Source organism: Moschus berezovskii, chromosome 5 (assembly GCF_049115385.1).
Source record: "Moschus berezovskii isolate FMDL1 chromosome 5, NW_MosBer_1.0, whole genome shotgun sequence".
NCBI lineage: Eukaryota > Metazoa > Chordata > Mammalia > Artiodactyla > Moschidae > Moschus > Moschus berezovskii.
In genome coordinates, this window is record NC_142464.1 from 109,854,619 (window position 1) to 109,878,278 (window position 23,660).

Here is a 23,660-nt window from a genome sequence, read left to right on the forward strand (position 1 = left end):
AAAATTATGTTTAACTTTACAAGAAATTGCCAAACTTTCTATCAAAGTGGTTGTTTTATTTATGCTCTTACCAGCAATGTCTGAAAATTCTGGTTTTTCAGAGATATGGCTCCATATCCTGACCAACATTTGGTGTCATCAGCTGTCTTCAAGTGTAGCCATTCAAATGTTTCAGTTCAGTTCAGTTCAGTCGCTCAGTCGTGTCCGACTCTCCGCGACCCCATGAAGCACAGCACACCAGGCCTCCCTGCCCATCACCAACTCCCGGAGTTCATTCAAACTCATGTCCACAGAGTCGGTGATGCCATCCAGCCATCTCATTCTCTGTCGTCCCCTTCTCCTCCCGCCCCCAACCTTTCCCAGCATCAGAGTCTTTTCCAGTGAGTCAACTTGTCGCATGAGGTGGCCAAAGTATTGGAGTTTCAGCTTCAGCATCAGTCCTTCCAATGAACACCTAGGATCCATCTCCCTCAGAATGGACTGGTTGGATCTCCTTGCAGTACAAGGGACTCTCAAGAGTCTTCTCCAACACCACAGTTCAAAAGCATCAATTCTTCAGTGATCAGCTTTCTTCACAGTCCAACTCTCACATCCATACATGACCACGGGAAAAACCATAGCCTTGACTAGATGGACCTTTGTTGGCAAAGTAATGTCTCTGCTTTTTAATATATTATCAAGGTTGGTCATAACTTTCCTTCCAAGGAGTAAGCGTCTTTTAATTTCATGGATTCAAATGTTTATGTAGTGATATTTCACCGTGATTTTAGTATACATTTCTTTGATAACTGATTGTGATGGGACTTTTCTGTGAGACTATTGGAGATTTGTATAACTTCTTTTGTAAAGGGCTTATTTAATTTATTTTCATTTTCTAATTTTTTTGGTCTGTTTGTTAGTGAGTTGTAGAAATCCTTACGTATTATGGATGTATGTCTTTCGGCAGATATATTTTTGCAAACATTTTCAAACAATATCTGGCTTGTCTATTCTTTTTATAAATGATGTCTTTTGATGAGTAGAAGTTTTTACTTTTAATAATTTCTAAATTATACGTTTTTATGGTTGTTATTTTTTATATGCTTTCTAAAGAAAAGACATTCAATCCCAGGTTGTGAATTTATTCTCCTGTGTTTTCTTCTAGAAGTGTTAGTTTTTAAATTTAGGCCTAATATTCATTTTGAATTAAGTTTTGTGTATAATACAAGGCAGGGAAAGCTCTTTGTTGGAAATCTAGATTTTTATTATTTTAACAAAAGGTTTTCCATATGTATTATTATTAAATGTTTTTCGGATATTAAGAAAAACTTTTTGGGGTGCTGTGCTGTGCTTAGTTGGGCTTCCCTGGTGGCTCACTTGGTAAAGAATGTTTTTCAGATATTAAGAAAAACTTTTTGGGGTGGAAGTGATTTAAAACAATTCAAGCTAGAGTTCAGTTCAGTTCAGTTCAATCACTTAGTCGTTTCCAACTGTTTGCGACCCCGTGGACTTCAGCAATCCAGGCTTCCGTGTCCATCAGGCTAGAGTAGGTAAATGGGAATTTATCTGCTCACTTTGCTGGGAAGACTAACACATATCTCATCGGATTAAAGGAAGATACACAAAGGCCAAGACTTCAGGAGCTGGGTTAGGATGGGTATTCCAGGGCTCTCTCTAGGTTTTTCTCACATCTGCTTATCTTGGCATCATTTCATTGTGAAGACCACTGTCTTCTAAGGCCAGTGGATATAAATGATTTCAGCCTCATTCATCCCAGATGTTCATGCTTCTAGTGTCACTAAACTTGTCCTAAGGAAGAACTTGACTTGGCAACGCTTTAGTCACGCGCCCCCTTCCTGGGGTGGTCACTGTTGCCAGGGGGCCAGGACCTAGGCGTAGTCAAGTCTGGGCCACCTCATGGCCGTGGGGTGGTGCTGCCTCTGAAACAGCATGGAGTGAGGCACAGAGGCTTCCCCAGGACGGGCTTCTGCACATTCCAAATATCACATGACCCACCAAGATTCCTACTTTAAAAAAGGGCCTTTTGCAATGTATAAAATGAAAATTAAGTTTAAAAAATGGCTTTTTGTATATGATATTCATTTATCTTTCATGAAACCCAAATATATTCAGGTGCAGTAAAGCTAGATTTCTATTCTGCTCATCTAAAACTGAAGTGTGAATTAATTAGATACTTTGAAGAACTCAAATGTGTTCAGATTGTATGAGACTAAGGGTACCTCCTGGAAGAGTAAAATTTAATACATCAAGGTCCATCGTGATGTGAATGACACTGAACAAAGTGGAAGAGCAGTCAGATATTTTCATTTTGACGTCTCCCCACTTTCCTCAAATTGAAATGAAAAAGTTGGGTTGTCAATACCTCAATAAAATAAACCACTGGGAGAGAAACTGTGGTTCAGTGATTAGGGCAAGATTTATACACTTGGAGTGCCCAGTATTTTTCCAGAACTTTAAAACTCTGGGTTGATGTTCAACCCACAGGATTACTTGACAAAAAAAAAAAAGAAGTGGTTCTTACTGGAAATCATTAAGCACCTCAAGGCTTGCATTTGAAGGAAGAACCTAGAGAGTTCATTGTAGACAATGACTATCTCAGCCAAAGTTGCCTACTTGTATAATATTTTCTTTGAAGTGTGATTAAATTAAAAGCTGGCCCCCATAGAGAGCCTTGATATGATAATGCAATCGATAGCATATCTGATTTTCCTGGGTTGGCTTCATTAAAGACGTCTGACATCAAAAGTATTTTTTAGACAGGCTTTTGTCTAAGTATAAAAATGTGGCCATCAGGAGATAGAGATGGAGGAACTCTTTAAATGATGGGCCCAGAGGTTATTTCCCTATTGTGAGAGGAAGACCCATCTGGGGCGTTCTCCCCGCCTTAGCATCCCATTTGCTTCAGCTTTGCTCTCTTCACTCTGCCCACTGTGTACGAAAGCTCACCTCTATTGCTGCCATTGTTCCCCCATCCTCTAGATTTATAATCCCATTACTTTTTAGATTTAGAGGGAAAGTTTCTTTTCTTTGTTCCCTGAGACAGCTTTTCAAAATAAAGTTTTACCAATGAAAACTGAACTAGGAGTAAGGGAGGGGAAGGACACACAAAATCCTAAAAATTGAGATGTTTATAAACTTTGCTTTCTGATCCTTTATTTTAGAGTCTTGTCAAAGATGGAGTTAGTATAAAACAAAGGACATTCAACTCCTGTTTTCTGTTCCCTGCTTAGATCTGCTTGCTTTGTTTTTGCATGGACTGTAAGCCTACCATGCTCCTCCATCCATGGGATTTTCCAGGCAAGAGTACTGGTGTGGGTTGCCATTTCCTTCTCCAGAGGAGCTTCCCGACACAGGGATTGAACTGGGTTCTTCCGCATTATAGGCAGAAGTTTTACCAGCAGAGCCACCAGGGAAGTCCTTATGATACAATACTACTTGCCATATTAGAACTCTCATCTCAGAGCACTCTAAGTTTTTTCCATTAAAAGAAGTTGACTTCCTTGTTTGTTTCCACAGCGTGTTTACTAAAATTGGAATGCTACATGGCCCCTGCAAATTTGTGAGGTGTTTAGTATTTTTATGTAATGTATAGCATGGTGATGAGAGCTGATAATAGTGTATTACATATTTGAAAGTGGGAGCGGGGTTCAGGAGGGGGAACTTATGTAAACCCGGGGCAAATTCATATCAATGTATGGCAAAACCAACCAATATAATATTGTAAAATAATTTGCCTCCAATAAAAAATAAATTAACTACAAAAAAAAAAAAAAAAAGAAAGTATCCAGGAGAGTGGATGTTAATAGTTCTTACTATGAGAAAAATAAATTTGTAACTATATATTGAGGTTGATGTTAACTTGATTTCTTACAGTTATCATTTTGCAATCTTTACAAATATTGATGATTTTGTACACCAGAGACTATTATATCAATTAGACCTCAATTAGAAAAGAAAAAGTAAGTTGATTTTCTTATCTTTTCTCATTTCAAATGGCACTCTCTCTTGGAGAACACCTGAGTTTCTATTTTCTGTTGGAGGGATATTATCAGTTCTTGGTTTATTTATAGAATCAAAGTAACAAAGAGTCTGTCTCTCCTTTTTGTATGTGATTGATTGGTTGTGACTGTCTAGAGTGCTGAATTGAGAAGGCATCTGGAAGTGCATCTAGGTTCTTCAGGAAGGAGAATTGTGATTAATTAATAATGTCTTTCATGAGCTTAAGAGTAGCAGTATAGTTGCCATGTATCTGCCTTTTCTCTTGGTTCTATCAGCAGTACAGCGTTTGTTTTAATTTGATTTTTGTTTCTACTAACCCTTGGGAATTCTGGTGGTTCTTTTTTTTTTTTTTCCTTCTAATTCCTTGGAGACTGATGTGTCAGTAGGAACACATCTAAATATATATTAGAATATTTTTCTCCCAGTTGAATGAAAACCTCCTTAAGAAGTAGCAGATTCTCTCCACAAAGTATGTCATTAAAATACAACAAACACAAAGTAAATATTTAATTTTTTAAAGTGAATATGGAAACATTGAAACTTAAAATATAAAACATAGATTGACATTCTGATCCATGCCAACAGGTACATATTTTCTATTTTTGTCTGTTCTCTGTTGTTTTGGACAATTTAATTTCAAATGAATCAAGGAGCAGGATATTTAGTGTTTCTTCAGGAAAATAACTCACATTTACAAAATTATTACTGCTAAATTTTCCCCAGGTGTGCTCTTCTGGTGACTATTTTAAACTTTGTATTCATGACTGTTGTACTTTATTCAATTCTCCTGCTTTCTTCACACTTAGATTCTTCAGTTTTAGGAAGAAATATTTATTTATTTTTAACTTGAGTTATACTTATGGGTAACATCCAGTGAGAAAAAATGGGAGTTCCGTTTGCTCAACAATTTCTGAAGTTCGGTTTAGCTTTAAGCCACTGAAAACTTAGGTGAAGGAATTTGGACTGAAGCCCTTTCATTGGTGTGGAAGTGAAAGTGTTAGTCACTCAGTTGTGTCCAACTCTTTGTGACCCCACGGACTATAGTCCTCCAGGCTCCTCTGTAAATGGGATTCTCCAGGTGAGAATACTAGAGTGGGTTGCTGTTCCTTTCTCCAGGGGATCTTCTAACCCAGGTCTCCCACATTGTAGGCAGATCCTTTACTCTCTGAGCCATCAGGGAACCCCCTTCATTGACACATGTAATAATATCAAATAGTTCAGGATTTTTGTACTGCACTCTGGGGAACCTTGAGGGCTCTGAGGTCCGTTCAGTGAGGCCCCCAAAACTAACTGATGGATTTATTTCTTTATTTCTTCATTCACTTACATTTATTCAACAAACCTTTGAGTATGTAGCATATTCTAATTATTTAGTATTTCGAGGAGTGTGGGGGGGTGGGTTTCAGGGAGCCCATTTCTTCCATGAGTTATGCTGTAGGAGACTGAACAGTAATAAGCATATGGCCACATGTGATAAAGGCTCAGTCCAGAGTGACATGGAAGCTCGTGGAAGGGGAAAATTGGATTGTAGCTCTCAGGGAGCCTTTCTAGAGGAGCTGAGGGATGGAGAGAAGTTGAGTGAAAACAACCATGTATGAAACCCAAGGTCCTTTCAAGAGATTTTTAGAAAAAAATTCAATTACTTCCTGAAAAACAGATTTGGCCTCCTGGAATTTATCTTGAATCTAAAACAATCTCCGTTAGATCCACTGTATTATGGGACTTAGAGTGCTGATTACCTAGGAGGCATCACAGTTTGATTCATTTTCTGATGGAGTGGTAGAGGGTGAGGGGCAGAAAGCGAGCTATTTTTCATTCGTCATTTTTGTTTAGTTAGCAGTTACTTAGGCTGCTAAGGTTTAATTCTTTAAACTGTTTTTTGCACATTCTTTGTAAATGTAATGATCTCAGTTTGTTACCAAGGCAAACCATCCAACATCACAGTAACCCAAGTCTATGCCCCAACTGTGAATGCTGAAGAAGTTGCAATTGAACAGTTCTATGAAGACCCACTAGACCTTCTAGAACTAAGCACCAAAAAAAAAAAAAAAAAAAAAGACGTCCTTTTCATCATAGAGGATTGGAATGCAAAAGTAATGTACTTGTACATTGTAAATACCATGTGTAGATGTGTGTATTCGTATGTAAGTGTGCACACATGTGTGTGACCACATGCATATATGCATATATGTGAGTATATAAACATCATGTGTTTATTCTGTGTGTTTTTGTTGTGTGAACCGTTACCTGTAGAAAGGTTATATGCTAGCATTTAGGCATGTTGTTGTTTAATCCCTAAGTCACGTCCAACTCTTTGCGATCACGTAGACTGAGCCTGTCAGGCTTCTTCTGCCCATGGAATTTTCCAGGCAAGAATACTGGAGTGCGTCGCCATTTCCAGGGGATCTTCCCAACCTAGGGATCGAACCCACATCTCCTGCATTGGCAGGTGTGTTCTTTACCACGAAACCACCAGGGAAGCCCAGCATTTAGGCACACAACTCAATAAAATGTACTACCGCTTGACAAACCAGCATGTTAGCAACAGCTACAAGACTTTTTTTTAAAATGAGAAAGGTTAGAACTCAGATAAATATTGGTCCTCTGTAGTTATACTTCATGTAGAGTGCAATCACATTCATTTTACAAAGGTGTTAAGTTCCAATATCAACACAAATGGTGACAATCGGATGTGAACAAAACGGCTCTCAAAAGTCACACAAATCACTCACAAATTGCAGTACTTTACCAACTCTGTCAGTTTTAGATCTGTTTTTTCTCATAGCCATGGAACAGATCCCTATTTTTTTGAACAACAGTGGGGAGTTTGTGTTGAGTGGCCATGTGGTGTGAAATTGTATGTATGCAGAGGCTTTGGGATCATGTGTGCACTGTGCCACCCTCTCCCCACCAGAGCTCAGGGAGCTGCCACTTGCTGTGAAAATGCAGCTCCCGTTTGTCCCACATGTGTGGGAGCACATGTTCTCCCTTCTCCTCTAGTTTCCTTCTCTTCTGTTATTGTCTTGTGTTTCCTGAACTAGTCTTGTAGGTAAATTAAAACCCATTGCAACTCTATGTCATATGGCATTCTATTTATAAACATCTTTGTTTATGTGTGTGTTTATATATATATATATTCTTTGTTGAAACAAAGTTACAAATATAAATACCTATGTGTGTGGCTATTGGCATCTAGAAAATTCTGTTAAGAGCATGAAATTCATCTCTGATTGCTTCATATAATATTTTCATGTGTTCCTAGCCCATCTGATTGCAAAAGAACCATACGAGTAGATACACAAACCAGTTTCCACTCCTGGAAAATAATTTAAGGCTGTGATCCCATCAAATGAGGGGATCTTTTTTAAGCCCCAGAGTGGAACAGTAGCTATCATTAAGGTTATAAAGATACAGTTAACTTAATTCTGTTTTTGTTTTAGTTTAGGGTAACCATTTATTTATGTTATTGTTATGTTGCTTTGCTAAACACTGAAGTCATTGGTCCTATTGGAAATTTCATGTACTACCCAACTGCCATAGCCTAACCACAAGGAAAATACTTTCCCAGTGCAGATTCAGTTAAAACATTCTCTCAGAATCCAAATGAGTGAACCATACGTTCCTTCATGCAAAACCAGAATTGATTACATGTATTTCCTGCCAAGGAAAAGGAAGTTTTGAATTTCTTCAGTAAGGGCAATTTCAGGTTCACTTCAGTTTGATGATTTTGACATTGTGTTTAAGTACAATTTTCATGCTAATGGAAGTCTCCTGTGTCCAAAGGGGGAAAATAATCAAGTTCTTAAAGTAGACCATATTCTTAAGGCATTAAATGCAAATTCACAACCTTCTGAAATACTCTTTGTAGGAGTTCTATTGTGATTGTTACATGGCTTCACCCCTTGATTGGACAATTGTTTACTGAATAGGAAGAAAGCACTGGATATATTGCAGTGAGAAGAAGGAAGTCCTTGAATTGGTGAAGTTTATGGGATCCTGAAGGGGTGATCAGCCGTAAACAGCTGAAGGAACAGCAATTTAGAGAACTGTCAGGAAGACGGAAGACACAGTTCAGGGACAGACACTAACAAAGTGCAAGTGTTAGTCATCCAGTCGTGTCCGACTCTGTGCGACCCCCGTAGACTGTAGCCCACCAGGCTCCTCTGTCCATGAGATTCTCCAGGCAAGAATACTGGAGTGGGTAGCCATTCCCTTTTCCAGGGGCTCTTCCCGACCCAGGGATCAAATCCAGGTCTCCTTCATTGCAGGCAGATTCCTTACCATCTGAGCCACCTGAGAAGCAGAGAATAACAAGAAGGAAGCTGATTCGCTAGGTGATTAGTAATGATGGTTGGAAGAGGTAGGTTTCAGGCTGAGACCTAAAGGATGAGAAGAGATGGACCATGTAAAGTTAAGAGAAGGAGGCAGAGCAGCCTAGATGGAGATCAGCAATCATCAAAACTCAAGGCATTAAAGGAGCTTCTGTACTTCCAGAACTGAAAGTAAGCTGGTGTTACTATACTGTTCAGAGCTTTAAAGTGTGTATGTTATCGAGGAAAGTGTGAAGGAGGTAGAATGAGATTAGATTATATCGGTAAACACGTGCCAGATGATTCGGAACCTTCTATACCATGTTTATGACTCAAGATTTTAAAATAAGTACAGTAGGGACCAATCAAAACTTTCCATGTAGAGAATCATTGTCTGATTTAATTTTTCAGAGCTCAGTTTGGCTATTTGTGGAGAAGGAAATGTGTGAGTATGTGCCTATGTGTTCATGTTTGTGGTTAAAAATGGAAGCAGTGAGACTAGTTGCTGGGCTATTAGAATCATCTAATCAAAGACAGTGGTGGCTTGGGTCATAGAGTGGAGATGGAGATGGAATCAACTGGATAGATTTGAAATATGTTTTGGATGTATAACTTTCTGAATGTACATACATTTGATGTTCAGGGTGAAGAGGAATCAGGAATCTAAAATGATCACCTTTTTTTTTTCCTAACTGGGAATATCATGTAGCCTTTACTAAGATCAGGTTTTGGGCAAGATCAGGTTTCAGAAGGAGATCATGTTCACGCTTAGATATCTAGCACCAAGCCTATTGAAAAATTTATTAATTCATCAAACATTGATTGAGCTTCACCATATGTCAGATGTTATACTAAGTGTTGAGGATATCTGGTGTCCTTATGCTTATGGAATTACAGAGATTGTAGATTTCAGAGTGCAGGAAGGGACCATAGCTGGAAATCATCTAGTCCAATATCCTTATTTTAAAGATGAAGGGTAGAATTTGAAGCTCTTGATTTTTGCAGAAATATCAAGACTCCTCTATAAAAATTATGGTTATCTTAGTAAAACTTCATTCAATCAAAAGAACTGTGGTATTATTTTCCCTTAGGGATATGATACAATCTGTTTTCATTTCTGTTTTAATGATTGTTACAATTAGTACCATTGAAATACTTTCTGATGCAATCTGAAGTCATGAAAATGTGGGCACTGTAGCCAGAGGTTCAGTGAGAGATGCTATCATTGGTTTGACTAGGCTTATAAACAACATATGTAAGAAGAATAATAAACCACATTCAAATGTGCACACATTTTTTACTAAGGATTAATAGGAGACAAATGTGGAATTGGGCACTTCTATTTTTTATATTATTGATGGTAGGTTGCTAATTATCTTGCAGCATTTCAGAGGAGATTTTTCAAATTAAACAGAAAGCATTAACATGAAAGGAAAGAAATAAAGGGCCGGAAAGAAAGGGCTGCAAAGAAAAGATCTTGTTGTGCAATGAATTCTAGATTTTTGTGTGTGCATGTGTGTGTGTGTGTGTTGAAATGTTTGTTTTAAGGACTTATTCAATTTGTAAGCTAAGATATTTGGTTAAAGAATTAATAGGTGATGATCAAATAGCAAGCTGTGTAAATGGGAACTGTTTAAATGCCAGGAAACGGAAAAAGATTGTTTGCTGCTGCTGCTGCTAAGTCACTTCAGTCGTGTCCGACTCTGTGTGACCCCACAGACGGCAGTCCACCAGGCCCCCCGTCCCTGGGATTCTCCAGGCAAGAACACTGGAGTGGGTTGCCATTTCCTTCTCCAATGTGTGAAAGTGAAAGTGAAGGCACTCAGTCATGTCTGACTTATAGCGACTCCATGGACTGCAGCCCATCAGGCTCCTCCGTCCATGGGATTTTCTAGGCAAGAGTACTGGAGTGGCTTGCCATTGCCTTCTCCGAAAAGATTGTTTAGGGTGGTCTAAATATGCATTGTCGTTGTTCAGTCACTAGGTCGTGTTTGACTCTGTGACCCTGTGGACTGCAACGTGCCAGGCTTCCCCTGCCTTTCACTATCTCCTGAAGTTGGCTCAGATTCGCGTGCATTGAGTCAGTGATGCTGTCTAATCACCTCATCTTATGCCACCCTCTTCTCTTTTTGCCTTCAGTCTTTTCCAGCATCAGAGTCTTTTCAAATGAGTCGGCTCTTCGCATCAGGTGGCTTAAGTATTGGAGCTTCAGCATCAGTCCTTCCAATGAATACTCAGGGTTGATTTCCTTTAGGATTGATTGGCTTGATCTCCTTGCAGTCCAAGGAACTCTCAAGAGTCTTCTTCAGCACCACAATTTGAAAACATCCATTCTTAGTCACTCAGCCTTCTTTATGGTTCAACTCTCACATCCGTATGTGACTACTGGAAAAACCAGAGCTTTGACTATACAAACCTTTGTCAGCAAAGTGATATCTCTGCTTTTTAACATGCTGTGTAGGTCTGTCGTAGCTTTCCTTCCAAGGAGCTTACTTATTATCTATATTAAGTTACAGCATTCATTGTTCGTTTAGAGTGAGGTTTACTTGGCTCTTTACACTAGGTCAAATGCTATGAAAGAAAAGGGATGAAAGATCCTGCCCTAAGGGCAGAACAAACTGGAAGCATCAAGTATGATCCAGGCTGTTCACACAACATGCACCCACACGATGAGAGATCGTTTCTTGCAGGGGAGTGGTGATTGCCAAGGGAAAGCCCTATGGAGCAAAGGAAGTTTCAAGATGTTTTGTAGAGATGAGAGCCTGTTCATCCGGAAGGTGTTTCAGGATAAGAAAGGGAAAAGTGGGTACTGAATGAAACAGATGGCAGTCAAATGACCTACATGAGGCTTAAAAGTAGTTTGAGGAGATAAAGATAGAAAGCAAGGATGGAGCTAGATTGGAATACATATGGAAGAGGCAGAATTCCTCAGAGGATGGTTGAAATGATCAAAATAAGAAGTATTCAGAACCAGAGCTCTTCTTCATCCCCTGTAACTGAAATGGCAGGACTAAATTCAAAGATATAATTATATATTAATATATGCATATTATGCATATGATTAATAGTTATAATTATAATTAATAAATATTAGTATGTTTATGATGATATATTACACATATTTAATATATTATAATATAATAATATATATATGTATATATATGGAGTCTAGAAAAATGGTACTGAGGAACCTATTTGCAGGGCAAAAATAGAGATGCAGATGCAGAAATTGATCATGTGGACACAGGGAGCGGTGAAGGAGAGGGTGGGCCAAATTGGGAAAATAGCATTGACATACATACACTACTATGTGTAAAACAGATAGCTATTGGGAAGCTGCTGTATAGCACAGGGAACTTCACTCTAATGACTTAGAGGGGTTGGATGAAGGCGGGGGATGAGCGAGAGGCTCAAGAGGGAGGGGATATATGCATGTCATGTGTTAGTTATTCAGTTGTGTCTGACTCTTTGTGACCCCATGAACTGTAGTCTGCACCAGGCTCCTCTGTCCATGGGATTCTCCAGGCAAGAATCCTGAAGTGGGTTGCCATTCCCTTCTCTTGGGGATCTTCCTGACCCAGGGATTGAATCCAGGTCTCCTGCATTGCAGGTGGATTCATTACTGTCTGAGCCTCTCAGGGAAGCATACACAAAGCTGATTCATGTTGTTGTACAGGAGAAACTAACACAACATTGAAAACCAATTGTACTCCAATTAAAAATAAATAAATAAAATGGAAGAAAAAAGAAACCAGGACAGGGCAGGCGTTGAGGCCTGGCCACTACTGGGCAGGGAAGACAGACGCAAAGGGTGGGTAGCAGTCGGTACCCCAGGGGCAGGTGCTGCTCCAGCAGCACAGGCGGGGAGACTTGGTCAGTGACTTGGCCCTGCCTTCACATCAGCAGCTTCAGGTCCTCTGACCTCACATCTTGCGGCCAGCATGAGCAGTGTACATCTCCAGGTCATCACAGAGATGCTGGAAATATTTGTCCGGGCACTTCCCCACCATTTAAATAGCCTTCTCCTCCATGGGCATCTTAGCGTAGAAGCAAAAGCATGTGCTTCAGTTATAGAGGTCCAGTGGTGGAAGGGTTGATCCTTGTACCTTCAAGGAAGAAATGTAGATAGCTGAGGGCTGACAATTGAAACTTCATGGAGTATACAACTAGACTTGTGTATCTACAAATTAATTGAAAAATTCGTGGTGAAAATAAAGACGAGATAGAAAGACAACTTGTTTTCTGGAATTAAGCTGAAAAAATAGAAGCTTTGGCATGAATATGCCAGCTCAGAATTATTCTATGTAATCTGTATCCTTATATCCTCAAGAAAGACACAAGGGTCAGAGTGCAGTTTTTACTTCATGAAAAATGCTTAACAATAAACATAAGAAAAGCCTGCAGGAAGCCTTTGGGACAGGAAAATGTCTTTTGTTCTTAACTACTTTTCCCTGGCTCTTATAAACCAATTTCTTACTGTGATAGCTTAGCATCTCACCTGTAGATTAATATTGGCTCTAAGATAAACTCATATGCTTGATATGTACAGTGTGTGTGGCCTTGTGTTCCTTCTCGCATAACCTTGAAATTTTCTTCATCATGCAGTTGACTGGAACATCCCCTCACTCCAGAAGTCTGAAGGAGACGCACTGGCCAAGCCGGGCTATTTTTCATTTGTTTGCATTCTTCCTCAACTTTTTCAGCTGCACTAATTCTTGACCAGCCAAAGAAACTCTCAAGGGGATACTCTGGGAGCGAGGGGGGCAGAGACAGCTTGAGAAATTCTCACATATGTAAAGCAAATGCCTTCCACTGAGGTTTTTAAAATAGTCCCTCTAAACTTTAACATGTGTCAGACTAAGTTTGCTCAAATAATCACAGGCTTGCACTAGCAGGCTTCAATCAGTGCACACCAGACACAGAGGCCCATTATCACGAGAGTCCTGGCTTTTTTTTTTTTTAAGTTGGTTTTTAGTTTGTTTTCAAGTAGCGCCTCTTGTGACTGTGGTATAGTGGCGAGCATAGCTGCCTACTCCAACTTCTTAACACATTATGTCTAGAACTTTCCATTCTTTAATTCTACTTTGGGAAAAAGAGATATTATCACATAGTTGACTAGCTCATTTAGGGAAAACATGGGGAACTCTGTCCAAGTTTCCTCCAGGAATATTGTTGTCACATTTGTGGTTTGCTTCTAGAAATTTGGAATGTGAGTTGATGTACATTTTTCACTATTCCTCCAGCGGTTTTTTTTTTTTTTTTAAGGGACAGGTATTTTAAGAGAGGGTTGGCTATATCAGAGCACCTTATTTTTGTTGTTTTTTGTTTGCTACGTAGGAAAGTGTATCAGCTTGATAATGGAGGAGAACAGTGACTCCATGGAGAACTCCCCGCAAGGCCCAGGGAGGAACAATGCTGTGAAGTGTGGGTGGCTGAGGAAGCAAGGAGGCTTTGTCAAGACTTGGCATACCCGTTGGTTTGTGCTCAAGGGTGATCAGCTCTATTACTTCAAAGACGAAGACGAAACCAAGCCCTTGGTAAGTAGGAGAAAATAAAAAGCACTGTAGTGCTTAGTAGCCTAAGAAGTGGTGGGGTTTGCTAGAAACTGTTGGAAACTGACGTCGACTGAATCTCCCTGCTCTCCTTCACTTCGCTGGCATCTTTACACTTTTACTCATTGTTTACTTTGGTTCAAGAGGTTGAACTTGCTAATTGAGGCCAAGTGGCAAATTATACTTGTTGAATATTAATTTTGACTTTTACTAAGCTGGACCGAAATATCTCAGTTCCAGAGATCTCATAAATAAATTAATAAGAATATCTTGGAGAGGTACTCAAAAATTAAAAGGATATTTCATATTGGTATCATGACAGTTATAGGGCATTTCCTTACTTGTTACTGATTTCATCATAGCAAACCAGTAGGGGACATGGGGGTTATCGTATGAAAATATTAATGGACCTCTGTTAGAAGATATATATATTGTAGCCAAAGCATCTTTCCTTTAATCAGAAGCAAGTTGAAAGATTTGAAGGAAGACTAAGTGCAACTTTAATTTCCGAGACACTGTCAATAAATGTTCTCTGGGGGCTTCTCTCTGCTTTAACTCATATAAAATATGGATGTAGTGCTAAACCCGGACAGTGCTGATACATCCAACCAGCATACAGTATAATCCCCCGGGAATAGTTTCTGTGTTTCTTTGTGGTTTCTTAGTGGTCTTTTAGTTGCTTGTTTACTTCTCATTTCCTCAGCCACAGATCTCTGGGTTGCAATTAGAGAGGAAAAATTCTTCATCCTTCCCTGTAGCTACAACAAGCTTTCTTAGCTGTGATCATTGCTTATCAATTGATGAAAGAAGATGGGAATGGAGGCATTCCCTCTGTGTTTTTTCTTCATCTACATCTATAAAATACATAAGAGAAAAAATGTTTTAGAATTGTTTACATAAACATCCCTAATGGTATGTTCTTGGGGCTATTTTCCTTGTATTAAAATCTGAGAACTTAATTAGGAAGTTGGATCAAGGCTCTGCTTTAGTATTTTAAATTCCTCAGACATAATTTACCAAACTCCTCATTAGTCTAACTGAATTATTGATACATAAAAGTAGCAATGAAATTACATTCTCCACTCATTTTTTGAAATTTCCATTTTTTAGCAAACCTTTTCCAAGGCCAAGCATTTGACTAAGAATTGGTATATCTATGTTATGAAATGCTTAAAATAATCCTGTGATGTAGGATTAGCCTCATGTATGAAGAAATCAATGCTTAGGTATAAAGCATATTACCCAGAGTTAGATAGTGGTGCCATGTTTGCCTCTAGTTAAGTCCAAGTTCATATGGTCTCATTCAAAGATCTCATAAATAAGTTAATAAGAATAACCCGTATTTATGTCATGACAGCTATAAGGCATTTCCATAAGGACAGGGACATCTGGCATGCTGCAGTCCTTGGGGTCACAAATAGTTGGACATGACTGAGCAACTGAACAACAGCAATGATATTCCTTTCATCATAGTGAAACTGTGGGGAATGTGGGAGTTATTATTACAAATGAAGAAACTGTGGCTGAGATAAACACCATCATATGGAAATCAGAGGCAAAGGAGTCTTTTGTTATCTTATACGCTAGAGTTCTTTTCTCATTGTACCTTGTTTTATACTATATAATACAGTAAGGTATTATCTTGAACATAAAATTATTTTTACCAAACTCAGGTTAATGTGAAAAAAAGTAGAACACGGGGCATTCATTATGGAAACTTTGATATGGAGGACCATGTTGAATACAGAAGAAGGATGAGTAACATTCAATATTTTATCCTGTGGACATTTGTTCTGGCATATTTTGGATGGGCTGGGTTGTTAACCAGAATGAGTACAAATTAAATAATTAATTAGGTCTCCTCTAGAATCTAAACAAAGGATTAGGGGATAAATGGAGGTTTTAGGAGCTGAGTGACTAGAGAACTGAAAGCAGACTAAACAGTCGTTCTGACTCTTTGGTGAGTTCAGCGTACTTTCTAGTAATGAAGGTTGGCTACAATCGATCAAGATTGAGCTCAGTGTTTCTAAAATTTGAGAATTTGCAGATGTCAGAAAATATGTCCATGAACCCCTTGAACTGTTCAAAGAGGATACTATCAAATTGCCTTGGTTATTGTCTTCTGTGGGTTTCTCAGAAGATTGACAGTGTCACAGATAGTATTCTGTGCAATGTAGTTATTTTGATAAAAAGTTGGAAATTTAAGAAATGAAAAAACTTCTGATCAATTCAAATGATATTGCCTCAAGTGAAAATTAATTTAATTCATAGTATTTCTAAGATAAGCAGTATTTCGCTATTAGTTTGTTACTAGTATTTGTAGACATAATATGTGAAACTAACAAAATAGAGTTATATTGATAAGAAAATGCTAATTCTTATACAAACGAAACATAGATTACCATTATTCCTCCATAAAAAAGTTTTCATATTTTTTCTTCCTAATTATTATTTGTTAAAGATTTGGTGTTAATAAAGTATGATAGTTTTAGATGAATAACTTCAAATTATTATTCATTTTTGGACCATCTTTCATGTGAGCACCAGGAATTTTGACATTGTACTTTTAAATTTTAATATTTTGCACTGATGTTTAGACATGTACACGTAGAATTAGATGAAAACAGCAATGTCTATGTCAGAGGACAGTTTGTAATTTGAAAGGACTGTGTATTTGTCCACTAATGGATTAATTCCTTACTTTAAAGTGAATTCTTTAAGTGAGAAACAGATGCCTGCCTGACACATTGTAAGTGTGAGGCACGTTTTCGAATGAGAAATGATGTCTACAGCCAAGCAGGGTTGGGCCAGGACCAGGTGCTGTAACATGGACTATTCTCAGCTTCATATATCAAAATCATAACCTCTTTTTCAAACAATGAAGTTTAATCACATTAAAAAAAAATCCTGTAGTGACATATCATAGAGTAACTCTAAAAAATTCAATAAGTAGCTATTGAAAACCTTGGGAAAATGTTAAAACAGGGAAAAAATGTTATAAAACTCCGTACTTTATAGATAAAGGATGCATGTGTGTTTGTGTGTGTGTGTGTGTGAGAGAGAGAAAGAGAGAGAGAGAGTGTGTGTGTATCAGCCAAGAGATACTGTTGGTGAGTAGCAAATAACAAACTGAAAATCAAATTTCCTTTCTCCTGATCCAGTGTTCCTTCAACTTAGCCTTTTGCCTGCTCACAAATCCTCAGCTTTGGTTTAGATTTGTTTTCAGTTAGAAGGGCTATTTTCAATATGGGCACCTCCAAATCTAAGAATGCCCTTGGCCTTTGTATTTTTTTGCTGAGGGCTATTTCAATAATACTGGAGGAAACATCACTAATGAAATGAAAAAATTTACTCTTCTGAGCATTCCTAACCAGCTGAAAAATTTCAATAAACTTAATCTGAATTGGTTTTCCTCTTTCTTAATAGTATTTCTAAAGTGACAGTATTAAAATCCTTGAAGTATGTGTCCCTCCTATCCTAGAAAAAGCCTATCAATTTATTTTAGTGAAACTTTCTCTGAGTTTCTCAACTCAATAAAGAGAGTCAAGCTCCATCATTATCCTTGTTATTAAAAGCTACACATCTCTTGGGGGAAACATGTAAATAGAATTATAATTGTGACAGACTAACATGTAAGCGTGAAGTACTCAGAAAGCACAGATATAATTAGTGCCAGGGAGTGAGTGATGATTGGCTAGAGGAGTTGAGGAGTCTGTGCAAAGCAGGAAGTGACCCTTACGTAGGATGTTGAAGATTGGTGGGAATTTTCCAGGTACCTAAACTGGGAAGAGGAATTCAGAGCAGAAGAAAGACTTGGAGTTATAGAATAGGTATCTAATTCTTATGGAAATTCATTTTCTCAGAGTTCTAGAGGCTGGAAGTCCAAGATCAAGATGCTTCCAGTGTTGGTTTCTGGTGAAGCCTATCTTCTTGGCTTGGAGAAAACTACTTTCTCTCTGTCTTCACATGACCTTTGCTTTGCTCACTGCAGAGTGAGAAAGCTCAGGTGTCCTGTCCTCTTCCAAGGACATGAGTCCTCTCATTAGCCCTATAATTATGGCATCATTTACCTTGATCATCCCCTTGTGAAAGTGATCATACAGATGGAAGAAAATTTAATTGAAAAAAGTATATTCATTAACATAGGTTTTCAACATATTCGGTGTTATGGATTGAATTGTGACCCCCTCCGTAATTCACATTAAAGTCCTAGCCACATGGAGGATTAGGACTTTAATGTAAATGGTGGCGGGTGGAAGGGCGGGCACAATTCAATCCATAACACCTAATATGTTGAAAACCTATGTTAATGAATATACTTTTCTCAATTAAGTTTTTCTTCCATCTGTACAGTCAATTTTCATGTCTACTAGATCCTAGTATATCTGATTTAGTACATTATAGACTTAAATCAATAAAACTTAACATTGATGTACATGTTCTTATTCAGGTTTCACCTTGCTTCCTAAATATTCCACAATCTGGGCAAGGCTGGGAACTTAGAAAGTCTCTAAACTGACCCTTGTGTTTTCTTCTTGAGCAAAAGGCAAAAGCACCTCTAGGTTCTTCTTTCTCTGGGGACAGTACCTTTTTGTAAATGAGACTTTCCAGCCTGTAGCCAGGGTTCCCCTGCCAATATATTGGAGTTCTACCTCAAAGTGTAAGTGTTTTACATTTAAAATACATCAAGCTAAAATCTTTAGTATTCCATAGCTTTAAGAATGAAACTTTAGTTCATCTTCGCTCAAACTCACTCCAGAAACTCCAGTGTTTGCAATTATCATAGAAACAGATTTTATATAGAACAGATTTTTAAAATAAAGTTGATTTTGTTGTTTCTCAAAAACCAACAGAATAGATGTATGTAGCCAATATTTGAACATACACCAATGTATCCATAATTTCTGTTACACATAGGCCACTGCTGTAAGCATTTTATAATTCTATGTCTTTTAAATTATTCGTTTAATACTTTTTCTATTTTTAATCTTTAAAATAAAGTCCTGTTTATACATAGAAAAAAGTTTAAAATTATACTGTATATAAGAATTTATTTAAAAAGAAATCGTTCATCTACTTTGCATAACTCTAGGAGTTCTGACTAGCTATGAAAAATGTTTTAAAACATATTTTAAACTAGGCTTGTGACAATATCTGTATGGCTATTTTTCATTAATAATCATGACAAATGACTGTGGCCTTATAGATATTATAACAGAGGAGATGAAGCTGAATCATAGATAAAATGTGATTATTATAGTTATCTTGAAAAAAAAAAGCAGTTATATAGATTTTGTTAAATGAATCTAGTGATAAATTCCTAGTGCTTTTTGGGAACAATTTGCTTTACTTCTATCCTGAAGTATACTCTTACTTAAATAACTGCTGAGTCTCAAGTTTGGCCATACTAGTGAATATCTCTGGTATAACTTGGGTACTAGAACTTGACATACCCTGGAAAGCATCGATTTTTAGAGGCCAACCTGGGACTCCTGATAAAATGACTAAAATCCAAACAGACACTAACCCAATTAATCTAGTCTAGACTTCCTACAGCAGATATTGATCCAGTTGTGTGGGAAAGTTTTTTCTGGACCTGATGAAGATGACACCGTATTAGATCACAATGGATTTTCTTACCTTAAAGAACAAAGTGATTTTAAGTGAATTATAACCTGAATCCTGACTTCTAAAAGTGCAAGAATTGATTATTGATTTAAGAGTAAACTCTAATTTTATATATCTAATGAAATGTGAATTAATGAAATCTAGAAATCTCTAAGGTGACTGGTGTTCTCTGTTAAAGTATATGAGCCAGAAGCAGCCAAAGTGCTGATTATGTGTGTAAAATAATGCTGGAAACACACATAACTGACTTTCTGTATGTGTGTGTGTGTGTGTTAGTCGCTCAGTCATGTCTGACTCTTTGCGACCCCATGGACTGTAGCCTGCCAGGCTCCTCTGTCCATAGAATTGTCCAGGCAAGATCTTCCTGACCCAGGGATCAAACCCACATCTTTTGTCTCCTACATTGGCAGGTGGGTTTTTTTTTTTTTTTTTTTTTTTTACCACCTGAGCTACCAAGGAAGCCCAACTGTAGCATCTATGTCTCTTGGCATCTTAAAAGTCACATAAGAAGGATTTGTGTGTCATCAAAAATTTTTAGGAACTCTTACCTCTTTCCGAGAAATAATATCAAGGTAGTGTTATTAATAGTGAGTGTTTTATTCTGCTATTGGTTGAATAATTTTTTTTTTGCTTATAGAATTCACCTAGGCATGGCATTTTATTTCAGGGTGGTTAAAAACATAGGCTTTTGAGTCACTTAATTTGGGTTGAATCTTGATTCATCTACGAAATAACTATGATATATTAGACTGAATAAGCTGGTTTAAACTTCAATTCACTAATCTGTACAATGGGAAAAGATTAGTACCTACCTATAACATTGTTAAGAGGTTTATGTGAGATAATTTATGTAAAGAATTTTAGAAAGCAGTCAGTCAGTCAGTCAGTCAGTTCAGTCGCTCAGTCCGACTTTCCGCGACCCCATGAATCACAGCACGCCAGGCCTCCCTGTCCATCACCAACTCCCGGAGTACACTTAAACTCATGTCCACAGAGTCGGTGATGCCATCCAGCCATCTCATTCTCCGTTGTCCCCTTCTCCTCCCGCCCCCAACCTTTCCCAGCATCAGAGTCTTTTCCAGTGAGTCAACTCGTCGCATGAGGTGGCCAAAGTATTGCAGTTTCAGCTTTAGCATCAGTCCCTCCAATGAACATCCAGGATTGATCTCCTTTAGAATGGACTGGTTGGATCTCCTTGCAGTATAAGGGACTCTCAAGAGTCTTCTCCAACACCACAGTTCAAAAGCATCGATTCTTCGGCGATCAGCCTTCTTAGCATATAGTAAATATAAAATAAATGTCAGCTATTTTTGTAACATTAGTTTGACAAAAAAGAATTTATTTCTTGAGATGGTCATACTCATCATTCTTTCATTTGGTTTTTTTCAACATATGTTTATAGATTTCTAATGTTCCTGCAGGTATTATGCTAGACTCTAGAAACAAAAGATGATATAACTGTTACTATAAAAAGATAGACCTTCCCAAACAAACAAATGAACAAGGATTTAAAATGAAGTTTCTTTCTTTCTCAGGTGAAAGTCCAAAGTGATTCTCAGTAAGTGAGGAGGTCTGCTTCAAATAACTGTTCAGAAACTTAAGCTTCTGGTGATTTTGCATAGGATCATTTCCTTTCTAGTAATCTAGAAAGAGTATAAAATAGACTACTGCATAGAAGGATTAGATGGACCTTGTGGTGTGGAAGTGCCTCTTATCACTTCTATTCATATTCCAATAGTTGGGACTGAGTCACGTGATCATGCCTAACTGCACAGGAGGTTGGGCATGTACCCGCTTTATCCTGGGGCAGAGGAAAACACGGGTATGGAAGAAAAGCTAGCTGTCACTGCCACAGTTGATCGATTAATACTAAAAAATGTCCATAAAGATGGTATTCAGTTCCAGTGGCTGTTATAGTCAATTGCAGTTACCGTACAATGTAGTGAGTATTTAATAAAGTATAGAGAATACCCGGGAAGTAACAGAGAGGGGGCATCTATAACCACTTCAAGGTTCAGGGAGAGTTTTTCTAAAGAAGATATATTTAACTCCAGAAGTGAAGGAGAACATAACATTATTATAAGCAGTTTGGTTGATACATGTGGCAGAATTAAAGGTATAGGTCATGGCCCTTTGGTAGATCGTTGACAATTTGATAACCATAATAATGGTTAAGTATTTCAGCACCTTAGAAAGGAGGCAAGCAGGGAAAAGAGATGAATTTGGAGATGTAAACACAGACAAGTCTGTTACAAGTCCAGTAAGCAGTGCTGCTGCTGCTGCTGCTGCTAAGTTGCTTCAGTCGTGTCCGACTCTGTGTGACCCCATAGACGGAAGCCCACCAGGCTCCCCCATCCCTGGGATTCTCCAGGCAAGAACACTGCAGTGGGTTGCCATTTCCTTCTCCAATGTGTGAAAGTGAAAAGTGAAAGTGAAGTTGCTCAGTCGTGTCTGACCCTTGGCGACCCCACAGACTGCAGTCTACCAGGTTCCTCCATCCATGGGATTTTCTAGGCAAGAGTACTGGAGTGGCTTGCCATTGCCTTCTCCAAAGCAGTGCTAGAGATTGTTTATTTTATTCTGAGACCTTACATTTCCCCTTGCTTTTATGTGCATATTTTTCTTGGTTTATTGGATTTAGAGCCAAACAGTGAAAATAGGGCTTATTCTATGTGCATCTCACTATTAAGGAATCCAAAATATTTACCTATCCAAAAAGACCTCCTGCAACAGTTTTGAAATTCTATCTGTTTGTATTGTTTATTATTTTGTATAGTGCAATAATTGGCAGAAAAATTATTGAAAAGCAACTATGCCACAAACGCTTGGCCTTCTATCATCCATTATTTGGAGAAGGCAATGGCAACCCACTCCAGTACTCTTGCCTGGAAAATCCCATGGACGGAATTGGTAGGCTGCAGTCCATGGGGTCGCTAAGAGTCGGACATGACTGAGCGACTTCACTTTCACTTTTCACTTTCGTGAATTGGAGAAGTAAATGGCAACCCACTCCAGTATTCTTGCCTGGAGAATCCCATGGATGGTGGAGCCTGGAGGGCTGCCGTCTGTGGGGTCGCACAGAGTCGGACACGACTGAAGCGACTTAGCAGCAGCAGCATCCGTTATTACCTAACCATGAATCCCGTCAGGCCACTTTTGACTGTAAGAGGAAAAGCGGAGAAAATCTGTTGCTGCTAGAAAGGACACTTGGGGTGAAAGAGCAGCAAAGAATGTCTTGGATGAAGGGAAATTGATGGATGGGCATGGTGGGCAGAGGGATGAGTGTGAGAGAGGATTTCATCCTCATACTTTCCTCTAGAATTGACTTTGTCCAATGTAGGCATTTCTCTGGAGAAAGGTTGAGCCCAGTTGTTTTGTATATAGTTTCTTGGGTCAGACTGCCTGTGTTCAGCCTAGATTATATCATTAGTGATGGGCCTGTGGTAAGTTACTCATTGTTTACTTGGATAAGTTACACATCTGTAAACTATGAGTAATAATAATACCTATCTCACAAGTAGTTGTTAGCATACATGAAATGATGTTTCTAGAATACTTATACAGTACCTGGCCACATATTAATCACTCAGTGTGTGTGTGGGTGTAATCACTCAATGTGTGTGTGCGTGTAATCAATCGCTCAGTCGTGTCCAGCTCTGTGACCCCATGGACTGTAGCCCACCAAGCTCCTCTGTGCATGGAATTTTCTAGGCAAGAATACTGGAGCGGGTTGCCATTTCCTACTCCAGAGGATCCTCCTGACCCAGGATCACACCCATGCCTCCTGTGTCTCCTGCATTAGCAGATGGATTCTTTACCACTATGCCACTAACTGTTGTTGTTTCTGCCACCACTGACACAGTCAGCATTATCATCACCATCATCATTTTCACCATCTTTTACCATCAGAATACTCTGACACAGCAGTTTAGAAATCAACATCTATAATAAATACCTTATTTATTGTATGACAAAATGGAAATGGTAGATGATCAGCCCTTGTAAGTAATGCTAACATTGGAGCAGAAGATAACTTGTTTTCCCTTGTGATCTATGCTGCCAATACACTGAATTTAAATGGATTCTCAAAAGAAAACAAAACAAAAAAAAGCTAATGCTAAATTGTGTAGTATGTCTTTTCTCTTTGTTTAAATTACTTCTGGGGCCCCTT

The 23,660-nt window shown here is 38.4% G+C and overlaps 1 protein-coding gene across 1 annotated transcript in view; it reads left to right on the forward strand.

Moving 5' to 3' along the window:
• ARHGAP24 (Rho GTPase activating protein 24) overlaps window positions 1-23,660 on the forward strand; it is a 571,970-nt gene that overhangs the window by 81,636 nt on the left and 466,674 nt on the right. Inside the window, exon 2 of the mRNA XM_055434021.2 lies at window positions 13,647-13,846. Coding sequence (XP_055289996.1) covers window positions 13,667-13,846 — 180 coding nt within the window. The 5' untranslated portion in view covers window positions 13,647-13,666. The remainder of the gene's footprint in view (window positions 1-13,646; window positions 13,847-23,660) is intronic.